Source organism: Scatophagus argus, chromosome 21 (genome assembly GCF_020382885.2).
Source record: "Scatophagus argus isolate fScaArg1 chromosome 21, fScaArg1.pri, whole genome shotgun sequence".
Classification (NCBI taxonomy): Eukaryota; Metazoa; Chordata; class Actinopteri; family Scatophagidae; genus Scatophagus; species Scatophagus argus.
Window position 1 is genome coordinate 4,356,460 of NC_058513.1, and position 15,390 is coordinate 4,371,849.

Consider the following 15,390-nt stretch of genomic DNA (forward strand, 5'->3'; position numbering starts at 1 on the left):
CGTCCCTGTTCAGATGTTTCATTGAATTATGAATGAATACTATATTAAGGGTGAAAAATACTTTACAGTGGGATATGTAGAGATAATGGATGGATATTGGACCCCCATTGGACCCCTTTGAGTTGATTCACTAATTCAAGCTGACATGAAAGACCCACTTAACCATTGCAAGATACTTGGAAAATTAAATGAGTGGGGAAAAAGCAAAGGAGATAGATAAAGCCCAGGCAGTTAGGGAGAGAGGGGATATGAGAATGAAGGGGAATTTTTAATTTGATATATTTTATTTATTCAAGAGGAAATTGTCTTTCCAGCCACTGAATGAGGACAGCTTCAGTCAGCACAGATGAAGCGGGAAGAAGTTAAGTTGCTTGCTTGGGGGGCATTTCAGCGGCTTCAGCATTCAGGGGTACGATGCATACCTGGAAGACAGTCACTATGGCCCAGAGAAGAGAGTCAAAGTTCTTTCTGTCTGGCAGGGTGTCTCCATCTCTCTCAGACCCAAACTTGCAACCAAACAGATGCATTCCCAGGATGCTGAGGGAAGAACAAGACAAACAGGAAACAGAGGAATAATTGTTTACATCAAGCCAACCAACCCATTTCATAGAGCGCAAATAGAAGGAAATTAACATAAGTTGCTTGACTTTGTTGCTGTTTTGACTATATCATTCTGATTCTTGCAATATCTGTGACAGAATATATTGAACGTTAATAATAATCACTGCCTCAAGGACAGTTATACAAAACCATAACTAAAGGAATTAACACAAGTTTTTTATGACCAAAACCTTAGCAAAGACAACGAAATAAACCCTAATGCGTTGAAGCTGAAATGCTGCCATTAAAGGAAGTGGAAATGGAGTGTTTATGCCAAGTTCAGCACCATGGAGAGCGTCAAAACCCATGGCAGTGATGCCTTATGTAAAATGTCTAACACACTGATTCAGACAAACCAGTTATTTCCACTAGTTTGTCAATTAAATGAATAGTCCAACAATATTACCAATACGTTTTCAGAGAGTGAGATGAGGTGATTACAGAAAACTATGTTTTAATTATGGATCTGGGGCTGGATAGATCTGGGACCCTAGATTTGTCCAAACGCAATGCAATATACGATACCCACCAACACCTTCAAAGCTCACTGATTATCAATTTTTGAATCTGCACACAAGCAATACCATGCAGAGATGCCAACTTGTGGTTTTATAAGGAGTCACAAATTGCAAAAACATTTCCTGGATAGTGGTTAACAGCAGGTCATCCCTCCACCCAGTTTGTTTGTGCTGCACCTCCACTGTTTTCCTGTGAATCTCACTCAGACGACCCTGGGAAGTCACAAGCTCTTCAACAAACAGTTAGAGGATGAAACTTTCCCTACAATTACGCATTGTTGTTTCTACATTTCTGTCCATATACAAATAAAACAGAATATGAACATTGGTGAGAGGCAAGCTGGCTGTTTTTCCCCTGGCTTCCAGTGTTTATGCTAAAAGACTCCTGGCTCTACTTCCATACTTTCTGTAAGGCACAGCCATGAGAGTTGTATCAATCAATCAAAGAAAACAAATCAGCATATTTCCAAAAATAGCGCAATTTTCTTCTCATTTTAAGACATTAGCAGAAACACTGACAATTTTGGTAATATTATTATTAGCATCATTTGCCATCTTTACTAGAAATCCATGTCACCAAGTCTAGAGTATTAATGTAGACTTGGTAGTAAAACTATGGGTGATAGGATAAAGGACAGAAAGAAAAGAAGAAATCCCTGCTCCATACAATAGGACAGCTAATCTGTGATGTTATTATTATGAAACAGCAGTGAGTCTGCACTGCAGTCTGCCTTTTATTCACAAACGCACACACTGAAGCTCAACTGGAGCTGAGGGATCAATGAACAGGCCTCTGCTGTGTCAACTTGGCAACTCTTCACTCAAATCAAAGGCTGTTTATCTATGCATATACAAGCCCTTGGACAGTGTGTGTGTGTATCCGTGTGTGTGTGTGTGTGTGTTTGTGAAGTGCATGTGCGCCCTCAAATACATGCATTTACATGTACACAAATCCCAACAAGCTGATAAAAGGAAGCAGCACACGCTCAGATAAACCTAACACTCATTTACCCATCTGCATCTGAAAAATTTCAAATGAAAGTGACCATAACTATTTTCTAGATATTTTCATTTTGAAATAAAATGCTTAATGTTGGAAACATTTAAGGCTTCTGAGAGATTTTTATTCAACAGTTTCTTGCTGTAAGCCATGGAGTTCAAACTATATTAATTGAAACACATATTTTTCTGGTTTTGGTTCTTCTCAGCTCTCTCAGCTCCGTCTTTAGCAACAACTGAGTCTGAATCTGTTGACAGTCGGTGTGTCAAATCTGATCAGACTGTGCTCACTCTTTGGAACAGATTAAATAACGTCAGCAGCATTTAATTCTACTTTGTGTTGCTCATTTAGTCATGAATATTTCATGTTACAGAGATGTTGTTACGGTTTCAGAGGCTTTAAGAAAAATTACCCATTTTTGAAAGAAACCAGGTCTTTGTAGTCAACACATGTGCACATGGAGACCCCTTTGGAGTGGTCATCGCTTCGGGATTTCGGTATTTACTAGTGAAGCCATAAAAACAAGAAAAGTATATTCTGTTTCTCTAATGATCAGGTAAGTGTAAGTAAGCGAGTCAGTAAGTGCTTGTGTATTGGACTAGTGCAGAGAACTTGAACAAAATGAAATGTTTGATTTTGCTGACCTAGGTCACAGGCCTAATCAGGCAGAAAACAAGGGCTCCTGACACCGAGAGGGAATCACCTATTTTCATCAGGCCATTGGCTGATCTTTGGTCACATGTCAGTACTGATCCCTGGTTTTCTCAGCTTCATGCTTCCCATCTCATTCCTCACTTCTGTGCTTTCAATTACCATACATCTACAGTATTTATACATGGTGACTGACTTAGCTCCTTTCAGTTTACCTCAACTGTCTTCTATTTCAACTTCCTTTGATGCCATTCCTCCATTAGCAAGTTAAACTAGGCTGCTCTTTTTTTTTTCTAAGATCAATGCACATATGTTTTTGGCGGTGTGAGACACGATGCAAGGTCTCCCTGTTTCCCTGTGGCTACCTGAAGATGAAGATAAAGAGCATGAGCAGCATGCAGAAGGTGGCCACATTGTCCATGGTTTTCATCAGCACCACCAGCTGCCTCTGCAGGGCCGGCATGAAACGGACCAGCTTCAGCACCCGCATCAGTCGGAAGGTCCTCAGCACTGACAGACCGCCATCCTGCTGACCCACAATCTCCCACACGCTGTCCAAAGAGAAAAGACACACACACACACCACACACACATTTATGTTAGATCTTTTAGGTTTTTTTCTACTTCTAAACATGATGTGTTTACTTTAAGGTCTAGTACTCTCCTTTGATTAGATCATTAAAGCTGTTTTAATTTATTCTTTTGGCCACTCTGGGACAAAAACAATCAGATCAAAACCAGCACAGCACTATCAGACTACAAGCTGCTGCATCACCCTTTTAGACTGTTTTGAATTCTTTTAGTTTTTGAGTTCTTTTTTCTGCCCACATGGCTGAGGTTCAGGTTGTGAGGCTCTGCATCTCACCTGATGACCACGATGATGCCATCAAAGATATTGTAGGGGTTCTTGATGTAGCCAAAAGGTCCATAGACCAATACCTTCAACAGCATCTCCAGGGAGAACAGGCTGGTGAACACAATGTTACTGATCTCCAAAGCATTGGTCAACTCGGCAGGCTGGAGACAGAAACAGCGAGAAGAGAGTGGTTAGTGCATGATTATGGGATGATACACTCTTTAATAAACAGTGTATCTCCAAATTAAGAACCAAGAAATTTGCCTTGGTTTCAGATTGACTGCTAGTACTTCTAGAACTTCTTCCGACATTACTGTGTGATCTGTATAAAACCTGAAAATCACCGACCAACAAGACATTCGTATGATGGCAGCAGCTGCTGTGTTACATGTGCACAAGGAACTGTGCAAAAGACTAAATTGAATTTGTATATGACAAATGTGTGCTTTCACACTCAATACAAAACACACACTCAAACTTTATCTCAAACACAGGACACACACACAATATGCCTGGGACGCCCGCTCAAAGCTCATCAGAAAATTGGGCTGCCACTCACATCTTCATCAAACAGCTACTGTGTATGTGTGTGTGCATGTGTGAGCATTTGAGTGTGGGTGTATGTGTGCCAGAAAAAAAAAAAAAAAGAAGAGGAAAACAGGCAGCACAGACATACAAGAGAAAGAACACAAGCCAAAAGATGAAAGGAGCGGCACATCCGAATATGACACAATATGTAAATCAGACATCTATAGCGAGTATCTGTAATTATCGGCAAGGAGAAAAGAGCCAGAGGGAATGTTGTTCTGTGTCTGTGGACTGTGTAACACCCCAGACAAGCTTCATGGGGCCTTTCATCCCCATGCAGTACACAGTTTACACAACCCAAACATGGTGTCATACACGCATATTACAGTGACATGACACAGACGATGGAAGGTGTTGAGGACCTGATCTGGGCTTGCACATTCTCCATCATAGATGCATAAGCAAATGTGTGCACATGTGTGTTTAACGGTCTACCTTATCGTTTCAACATCCCATTGCGTGTGTGTGCATAAGTAGAGGCGTCGTCCAGACAGAAACATTATCCCCTGGCTGAAACCAGGAGGTAATGTAATTTAATGTAAACACAGTGTGTGCCATTAAGCCTGTCCTGGTGGGCTCCCACTAATCATTATACAACATGACTGTGTAAGCAGGACTACTCAACTCAAGCATGGATATGGAGAGAAAGGAACACAAGAGATTAACATCACAGCTCCTCATGCTGCATTATGGCACCAGTTTGTCTAGATCACTTAAGCCACTATGACACAGAGTCACTGTTGCACTGCTTTCAGGTCATATGTGAAAATGGCTGCTTGGGTATGCCTGCTCTAAAGCAGGACACATTTAAAATGCAATTAAACCTATAAAGTTTTTATCTGGTACAGAAAATACTCCATCTAGACTCAAGTGTAATGAGAAACGATTAAAAAGTAAATTATGTATCATTCCAGCTGCTTGTTTTTGTTTACCTCTTTAAAAGAATAGCTTAGTATTTTGAGAATAGTCTTATTCAGCCCAGTTACATGAGAGCATGCACACTGTCAATATAAGGCAACAGTCGTTGGCTAGTTGGCTAGCTTGGCACCATAGTTAGGCACAGAAACCCTCTTTAAAAATAGCAAATTATTGTTTTTACACTTCAGATTCTGTACATTTTAAACAAAAGAGATGCAGAATAACATTGTTAAATGTGTATAAAATAATCTACTTGGAATAATAATTTGGTCTTTTCCCAAAAAAGCCCTCCTTTTCTCTCGTTTAAACTTTCAAAATCTATGAACATATAACTATTTTTTTCACTTTAAAAGTTAAGTTGTTGGACACAAGATGTCACCCTCTTTCACTGTAAGGTCTGTTCTCAGTGTATTTGCACAAAACGCTTCAAGGTGAGAATTTCCCCACTGCAGCACCAGTGAAGGCCTATCGTAGGTTCCACACCACACTTGTGTATGTTCAGTATTGGACAAGAATCAGCTTCCAAACTAGGCATAGGGTTGATTTCACACACAACTTAAAATAAACAATAGAAACCATTTGCAGCATAGCAGTGAAACAACAACTTACAGAGCTTTTTAGAATTCAGTTGTTGAAACTTGAAACAGTTCATTCAATATGTGGAGTGTAAGCACAGTCAACATCAATCACTAGCTACAGAAAACTTCAATAAGAGCATCTTGACAACTTGTCTAAGTTTAAACAAGTCAACACTTATGAATCATTGCTTGGTATTAAGTCATTGCTCCCCTAAGGCTTGAATGCAACAGTAAGCCCTGAGGCAGAAACGAAGGTCCAGCAGCACCAGGGCCTGATATTGCACCATAATTAAGAGCCTGGAATTTCAAACCTGAATTCCATTGGCTTATGATAAACTACCACACTGTGATTTGAAGAGGAGTCGAAACATGATTACTCGCTTTCTTCAGTAGTGGCAGTTACAGAACTGAAATACTTATTAAAGAAAAGTATGTAAGTATATAAATATACTAAATACATTAAAATGACCCCTGTGACTGTATGTATGATACTATTATATATGATATCATTACCTTATTGTTGCTCATGCATTAATGTAAAAGCAGGGTTAATCTGCTGGTTATCTTCTTCTTTAATTGATGCTTGATTTGTAAAAACTCTCAAGTCAGTGAGAAATAATGTCACAACTGCCCGGATCACAGTCTAAACTTCAAGATTATGAAAACTGCATTAAAAAATTGAGATAATTCAGAGCAAAAAGAGCAAATCTTTGGGAACGTGGACCTTGAAATGTATTTACACAAAAAAATGAGTTAAAGGATTATCAAAATAGATGATTTATGTCAATGGACTCTTCAAAGCCCTTATTAGGTTTTGTGTGCAAAATTCTTCATTTGCAAAGTAACTCATAACTAAAGCTGTCAGATAAATGCGGTGGAGTAATAGTATAATGTTTCCCTTTGCAATTTTCTGCAGTAGAGAAGGAAAGAGGAGAGAGGAAAAGTATCTCAACCTTGTACTCAAGTAACAGTACTTGAGCTAGATGCCACCACTGGGCAGAAATAATATAAATGACATGCATTTCATCCCATTATTTGTTAGGCGTGTTAATGCAGGCATCATGCAATACATGTGCAATGTTAAATGAAAAATACAGGAAAACACGTCCAGGGAAGAGGGTGACATCTTTCCCTTCCTGTCCCCTTGTTAAAAAAGAATAATTTGCCCACAGCCTGCAATGCAGCTCCTGCTAGGGAACCCCGCTTCCTGGAAAACAAGCTTTTCTCCGTTTCATCTCACCTCTTTGTCACCGCCTGTGTCTCTTGTGTCTGTGTCTGGGTTCACAGACACAGATGAATCTATTCGTTTGATCCCGCTGCTTTATTGTGTCCATTCATTTGTACAATGACGAGCGAGGCGGCGGCAAATCCTTCATATGCGCACGTATGTTGTGCGATAAAGAAATGTTCAAAGGGTAAACAAATGTGTTCTTTCAGATGAATGCCCTCACACACAACTATGTCGACACACACACTCATGTACAGACAAGTATGATAGAACAAATGAACAGAGGTGTAACCAAAAGCTACACTAATACTGTGTACTCACACATCCACAGGCCACACACGTAAACCCACTCTGTGAGCTCGACTCCCACACATTACCATGTGTGGACACATACCGCACAGACTCTCACTTTTAACCACGTGTGTTTAAACCAGCTTTATAATAGATGAGATTGATAAGCCAGAACAAGAAGTACTGTTTTTATGAGGTGAGACTTGGATTGAATCTGGCCTTGAGACTGAGGTTCAGCTCGTTATTTTTTCCCCACTGTTGCTGCTCTGCTATTGTTCCAGCTTGTATATTACATCATGCAAAATTACTGCAAGGGAACGAGACCATAAAAAACCCTTCTCACACAAAGGAACACACAAAAGACAAGAAGATAGAAAATCGCCCCCACAACACATACACATGCTAGCATCAACAAAGGTTCACAGTTATTAGCTTATCAAACAGGAGAAATTCCTTAATTGTCTAATGGCCACTGAAGTGTGCATACTACCTAAAGGGAGTGGAATGCGTCCACATGCACGAGTGTGTAAGGGAAAAGGAAGCTCTCCCTTTACTAATTGCTTCCTTCAATGGCTGTTTCCTGGGTAATGAGGCTGCAGGAGCATTAGGAGGGTAAAGTGTGTTAGATGAGGAATAGTGTAATCTGGTTAACGCTAATGTAATGCCACCTAATCTGATGCGATCCAATTGAAACTGGATGCTGTGAGCTGCACTGCTCCAGACTGTCAACGATGCAGCACCATGTCTGGTACATGTGTGTCAAGGTGTGTGCGTGTGTGTTAGTTTAATCAAGTGATTTGCCAAGACATGCTACAAAAGAGGAAATTTTAAACATGAAATTCAGAATGATACACTCATTATTACAGTTAATTGGGTGGGATTCAATAATAATTATGATTTGTATTAGATGATCTGAAAGTCTCTATCAGTACCTTGGACCTATCAGATGGAAGAACTACATAAGAATAATTACAATAGGTAATTTACATTGGTTTGGTAGGCCTTTCTAAAGCATTTGACATGGCTGACCATACTACACTTTTACAGAAGCTACAGAGGCGAGGTGTGCCTGATAATGGCAATGATGCTTTATGACTGAAGTCTAAGATTTAATTTAATTAGTTAAGTTAAATTTTATGACATTTTATAATGTCAGTGCTGTTAACTGCTTTCTTGACAAAACCAGACAAGAACAGGGGAACCCATCTGAAAGGAAACAAACCCCTAAGAGTTCATTTATAATCACAAATAAACACTTATTTACCACATATGCCACTTGCCTAATCTGTACAAAAACAATTCCATGCCTAGTGGAGACTTTTTTCCAAGCTAAGAGAATATACAAAATACAATCCACTGTAAAAAAAAAAAAACTGTTAGGTTGTTGTGCACATTAGACAAATCTGCACATGCTAAGTAGCTTCAGATCAAAATGTAAAATAAAGTCTTCATATTTAAGGAACAGACATGAGAATGTTACTGAAAGTGTCATCTATCCTTCAGCCAGAAAGGAAATAAGTATATTTAAGTCTGGTGTTCCTCAAGGGTCAGTTTTAGTGTCCTTGCTGTTTTTAATTTATATGTTCTACCAAACTCTGAACAGTGATCAGCTTTACATGAATTTCAAATATTTAATGTTTGAACACTGGCATATAGCATTTTATTTACAAAGCAATACCAGTATTGCTGCCTCAGGCCAAGTACTCTTTGTGCTACACTTCAATTTCGTTTGCTTTTGGACAAGATTGCTAATTTTTGCACTCTCTGACCGATGTCTGCTCCAGCCTCCCTCCGCCATTCTCTGAGTCCAGCTCCTCCTCGTATTTTCCGTTGGACTGTTTGTTCTCTGGATACACTATTGGCTTCAGCCATTTTGACCACACTGCCTCACCCTCCACACCAACGCATGAACTCTTGTATCATTCTCTTTTGGATGTACTGAGCTCTTGTGTAATATCTTTGATTATCTGTATTAAACTGTTAACTTTTATTCCTGTGTCAGTCTTGTGGTGTTCAGCATTTTGGGGTCCACATTCAATTTTGGTGTTAAAACCTGGCAATATTATTCTATGATTAAGCCTTTATGAGAAGTAATTTACAAAGTTTGGGTAACTGGTTAACACCATACAAAATGAGAAAACTTACAGTATCAGTTACTCTCGCAGTCTGATTTCATACACACAGATTTTTAATTTTTAAAAACTGCCATTCTCATCATGTTCCAAATCGTCAAACCCAAAGTTGTTACATTTGTACTTTTCAAACAGTCTCTGTCCTCAGTGTTAAATGATGACTTTATCATATTAACAAACAGTTGAAACTAGAACTTCAGGGGGCAATGAGGGATAAACTAGTGGATTCAGAGCAGGAGCTAGAAAGGAGAACTTGCTAAATTCAGAATATCATTTGACTTCTCACTGAACCAGGAAATAACCAAATCCATCAGTTGATCACTTCATTGATTCTCCTGTTTTGATTTCATGGCTTTCAGGCTTGGAAAAGCCCTCCCTCTATAAACCAGGATTAGGAGATGTTGTTTCGTCTTCACCATTGTACAAATTAGAAAATCACTTTTCTTAGGCCTGTCTTGGAGGTAGGCCAGCATCTTCAGATGCCAACTCTGCATTCCTCAGGCAGGGCAGGATAAAAGCTGAGTAAATATTGTCTCTGGTGGGTGCAGGAAGCTCAGTAAGAGGGTTTTTCCACTGTCTCTGTGTTCGGCAAGGGAAGCAAATGTGTGCGTACACAACACAGCATGAGAATGCATCAAGAGGCCATCCAACATACACAAACACACTGACTAGTGTACATTAATTCCATAACCTATGGAAATGAAACAAGTCATAGTCCTTACAATAACCGGATCAAATTCTACCTCTCGAGAGTGAAATGTAAATCTAAGACAGAAGAAACAGCACTCAAAAAAACAACAACAAAAAAACAAAAAGATAATGGCCTCAGTAACATGAGTTCAATATTCAGTCTTTCATCCGGCAGGTCACAACACAATCAGGTTTAACTACCATCTACAAACTACTGCTGTCTTCTACTAGTACAGTTAGGTAGAGCTGGAACAACTTTATTTTGCAAATCTTTTGTTATGGTGCCTTCTTTCCACCTGTCGCACTCTGTCCTGCTGTTCATTCTGCTCTAATGTCTTAAGGTTTCCTTTTGAGTTAAAATTTTTTGGGGTTTTGTATTTCTCCTTTTAACTAAGCCCAAAACTTTGATAGATGACCAAATGACCGCAAAAACAAGATGATGATGGCAGTAGACATATACTTCACATCACATGTTAGCATGCTCATATTAGATTTTGGCTCAGCTGTGAATAAGTACAGCCTCACTAAGTTTTAGACTTAGTCTTGTTAAACTGAATTTAGGAGACAAATTAAGTTCAAGGTCAGTGGTTAAACAGCTTTCAAAAAGCATTTTCCCTAATGGTAATGGTTTTGGGCACTTGACTCAATGGGCAGACATTTGTAACTGAAATTCAGCGCAAGGAGTCAAAGCTTCACTGAATTTCAGGTAAGTTTTGCTGTCAGTGTGAATCATTATTACTGTAACTAGCTGCACTGGTGCAAGAAAACACAGAAACGCGCTTACATGTTTCAGTTGCACTTAGCAAGGAGCTTTAAAAGGCAGATCTCAAAATCAGTTTATTCATTTTAATTAGGAGTCAAATGTTAAGTTGTGCATTAAGTGTCAGTTAATGCTTTGGATTGCAATGTGTTTTAGCCATAAATGTTTGGTCATTGTGTTTGTGTAACACCACTTTTAAAGTCAGTCCAATGCACTTGACCCTAACATGCCATTCTTAAAGTAACTCCTTCCCTCTTGTCCTCATAAAGCGGGAAAACAAGATCAAAGACATAAAGGCATCACTGCTGAGCAGCACTGAGAATTTTAAAGAACCACTCTGGCATATACTTCTTCAGGCACATAGCTTTCAAGGTTAATAAAGTCAAAACTTTGCCTGTGGGAAATGTAGACCAAGTGACCCAAGAGTGACTTCATTCACTTTGTGCTCATGTAACAGCCACTGTACATGCTGAATCAATATTCACGTCAGTGCTAAAAAGCTTCCACTATAACAGTGACAACAATGTCCAAAACAGGAACCATGTATTTTACCACGCTTATCCCCTGACATCTCCATCTTTTCTACGCCTCTTAACTTCGCCTCAATCTATTTCAGCATCAACGCCGCCAGGAGAACCGCAGGAAAAAGAAAACAGGGACAAGACGGACTGGGCTGCCTCTGTGACCATAAAGATGGATGGAAGTTTCTTATGTAAAGCGAGAGAGACGATGACCTTGCCAAGTAAATAGACTATGGGCTGTGTCACATAGTTGGCAGACTCACAACTATTCCATCAGCTCCACCATAAAAGGTAACGCTCTTAAACTGCATGGAGAGATAAAGCAGACACCCTCTCCTTACTGGTCCAAAGCATCCTCCTCCACTCTTCCACCCATCACCCCCTCTATCCCTTCACCTCCAAGTCCTTACACTCTGTCATCTCTATCCAACACTCTATTTAATCATCTTTTTATCCTTCCATCTCTGTATCGCACACACATTTACATTTGCTGCGCTTGCTCCTTCTTCTGCTCTCAAAGTGAGAGTATTCATGCATCATTTTCCAACCAGCACAGAGTGTTTGTGTGTGCATATTTATGAGTGTGTGTTTCAGAGATAGGAAGCAGACAGGGGGCTCTGTTATGTATCATGGACAGTGAGGGTTCAGGTGCTGTGGCCTGTAGCCCCGTACGCCCTGATGGGTTGTAGGATGTTCCTTAAGGACGCGTGTGTGGATGAACATCTGTTTTGGTGAGTCTACTCAAAAGGCTGGTTTTTATCTCAGAGGTCAGGGCACAGCAGTACATAAGGTACATGTATCTAATTGTGTGTGCATTTGTTACTTTCATTAGTCTCATCAACGGTGCCAGGACTAGTGTTATAGGTCTAAAGAGTCAATGGCTATAAGTTCATGAGATATGTCCACAGTATTAGAGCTGCTCTTAATCATAATGATTCGAAGATATTCTGGGCAATTATAAAAACTTTGAGGTTTCCCTTCACTTAATACACACTGGCTGATGCTTACTATAATTTTGAGCAATTTTTATGCCCTTTTATGGCCTTCTTATTTTAAATTGTCCCAGTAGAGAGGTGACAGGAAATGAATGAGAGATTAAACCATTAAACCATCTTAAAATGTGTGAATTCTTAAAGTATATAAACACCATCAGCAGTAACACTATTTTGTCATTTACAGCTGAAGGGCTGCCAGATCAGATCTGTTATCACTGACTGAACTGTTTCTGAGTCATTCTGCGTCTGGAGAGAAATACACTTCAATAAATCTCGATGACTTCAAAGTTGTTTAATGGGACAAATCAGCTGCAGCGGAAAATACTGTAATATTGAATCCACAGACACGCAGCTACAGAAACCCTAACTTCCTGTTCATCCGGCTTATAATCAGGATAATTGATGATTAATATGCACATTATATGTAATTATTATTACTGCCAGCATAAACACGGTGTTAGTCTTTACAAATAGGCTGAAGTTTGATTCACTTGGTACATGTTCATCAATTACTCATCAGGGTGGATGTTGCTAAATTCTCCTTAAGACACAGTTAGAACTCTAAAATCTTATTTGCAGCTGAATGATACATAATACCAGGTCTGCTGTGTGCGTGTGTGCGCATGTGTGTGTGTGATCAATCTACAGAACAGGAGGGGGTACTGCAAAACAGGTCAACTTGATCGATAGGCAGTCACGCTAAACAGAATTTCTTAAACACAAAGAACACAAAGTTTCATATTTAGCAGATGATAAACAAATTATTTCGATCTATCAGTGAGGTACCAGATCAAACATTATGGCTGCAAATATGACATTCTACGATACGTTCAGATGGACAGTACATGATGAATGAACAAACTTTGGAAAGTTTGGACATCACATCCTTAATAAGTGATATTTGACACATGTATTGTTTATCCATTTATTTGTACAATTTATTTTTCATTCTTTGTTCTCTTCTTTCTTTGCGAACCTACGGTTTTTGCTTGTACTTTGCAGCTCAGATCAGATTTTAAACGTTTGAACAGGCGGGCGTGAGAACAGGAAGGACCTGAGACAGGAGATGAAAGATGCCTACCCATTATGCAAATTTAAAAGATTTTTTTTCTCTGCAGACATGTAGTGTGAAAAATTTTAATGTGTAACTGATGAATTTCTTTTGTTTCATTTTGGGTTTTTTTTGGCACACCACTGGCAGTATGCAACATTCAGCAGATTCCCTTAGATAAACAGCTTATAAATTATATATATAAATATAAATAAATATAATATAATATAAAAAATAATATAAAAAATATTTTAAAAAATATTAAAAAACAAATAAATAAAAAATATAAATATACTGTAGAGTTTAGTGTAAACATGAGAAACCTATAATTAATATTTTGAACTTGATGCCTCCTGAAATGCTTAAATTTGAAATTGAAGACTAAAGACTAAAACAAAAAACAAGAAGGTGCAGATATTTGTAAATACCAGCACGTGCAGCTCGTAAATACCAATCACATCAAGACACTGCAAAACTCAAGTCGTACATATCTTTTCTATCTTTTCCATTATGTAATTAATGTTGCTGATATTTGGTTTATCAGCCAGGTGCAGATGAAAGATCATTCTAAACTTGTATAACACTAAACACAGTCTGTCAGACTTGACTGAACCTCATTCCTATAGTGGTTTCATGGAGAACACGCTGTGTGCAAAACTGAATAAATATTGTGGAAAATTTGGCAGGAGGAGGCATGGAAGTTGAAACCCTGCCTCTCCTTCATGTGGATGTGCAGAAGGAGGCTTACAGAGACTTAATGATCCTTGTTTCTATTGGATGTCGATGGGCTTGCAATCAATGAAGCGTCTCAGTAAGGTTTTCAGCGGCCTGTCTGGAGACGAGAGGATCCATGTTACTCAAACTGGGGAAAGAGCACTCAAGAGAGGAGGAAAGACTTAAGAGGAGTGACATAAGAAGGAGGGTAGAAGAAGAAGGAATGACGAAAGAGGTGAAACTGAGAAGAGATTGAGGAAAAGAAAGAAAGGAGAAGTAGGAGAAGTGGAAGAAGAGGGGAAAAAGGTAGGAGGAAAGAGGCTACTGGAAAACAAAAAGCAGGAAGGAGGAAGACTATTCCAAGAAAAAGAAAAGAGGACAGAGGGCAGACAGCAAAGGAGGCGAGTCAGGAAAAGTAAGGAGTGAGCAAAACTGGAGACTAGAAAGCTATAAAACCTTGTGTGTGTGCTAGGGATGAGGGCATCTGGTTTTGTTTATAGGCACTGGGTCAAGGACCGAAAGTAACCCCATAAAACCTGGCTCTATTACTCCTGCTACAAACCTACACACACAAGCCTATCCCAGATGGCAATAGACAACAGGCAGAGCACCGGACAAGTTACCAGTTTGTCACAAACAACTGTTCACACCCAGAACGTTCTTACTGTGGGACAGTGCTAACCATAAAGATATTTATTTAAAACACTCATCCGAAGAAAACTGCGCTGTGAGAGCATGAATTCTTGATACAGTATTTTGCGCTCTTAAAACACACTTGAACACTGGAGAAAAATCAATTGCAACGTGTTCTGCATGCATCTTTACCTTGTGTTAACGTGCCTTCCTAATCCAGATAAACTGTCCTGATACAGACTGCATTGTTTATATCAGCTGTAAATGGTGTAAAACCTGCAAACTGAGAATGAGAGAAAGATGAAACATCTCTGACAGATGTTGTGGGGCCTTCATCACCTGTTAAATCACACTGTTCTGATTCCTCTCTCTCACTGTATCCACTGTCTCTCATTTCCGTTTTCTCTCTCACATGACTGTAATTACAGTTATGTAAACAAACGAGACCGGAGAGAGACATCAGGAATTCCAGATGGGCCTGTGGGAGCTGTGTAGCTTTCACAATCACACAGAATGACACGCACCAGCATGGACGATCTAAGTCAATCTAATACCTCACAAGCCTTCATTAGGTCTCATGTGACTTCTCTTTATTCATGACTGCACTGTACTGTGCTGTATATTCCTATTTTGGTTTACTAAGTAAATGGAGCACCATCCAACAGCT

At 39.3% G+C, this 15,390-nt stretch overlaps 1 protein-coding gene across 9 annotated transcripts in view; it reads right to left on the reverse strand.

Moving 5' to 3' along the window:
- The window catches only part of cacna1g (calcium channel, voltage-dependent, T type, alpha 1G subunit), a 134,211-nt gene that overhangs the window by 72,621 nt on the left and 46,200 nt on the right, over positions 1-15,390 (reverse strand). For all 9 annotated transcript variants that reach the window (XM_046376693.1, XM_046376692.1, XM_046376690.1 and 6 more), the window contains exons 9-11: positions 3,634-3,785; positions 3,135-3,320; positions 423-537 (exon numbers count right to left, since the gene is read on the reverse strand). In XM_046376693.1, the coding sequence (XP_046232649.1) occupies positions 423-537; positions 3,135-3,320; positions 3,634-3,785 (453 nt within the window). The remainder of the gene's footprint in view (positions 1-422; positions 538-3,134; positions 3,321-3,633; positions 3,786-15,390) is intronic.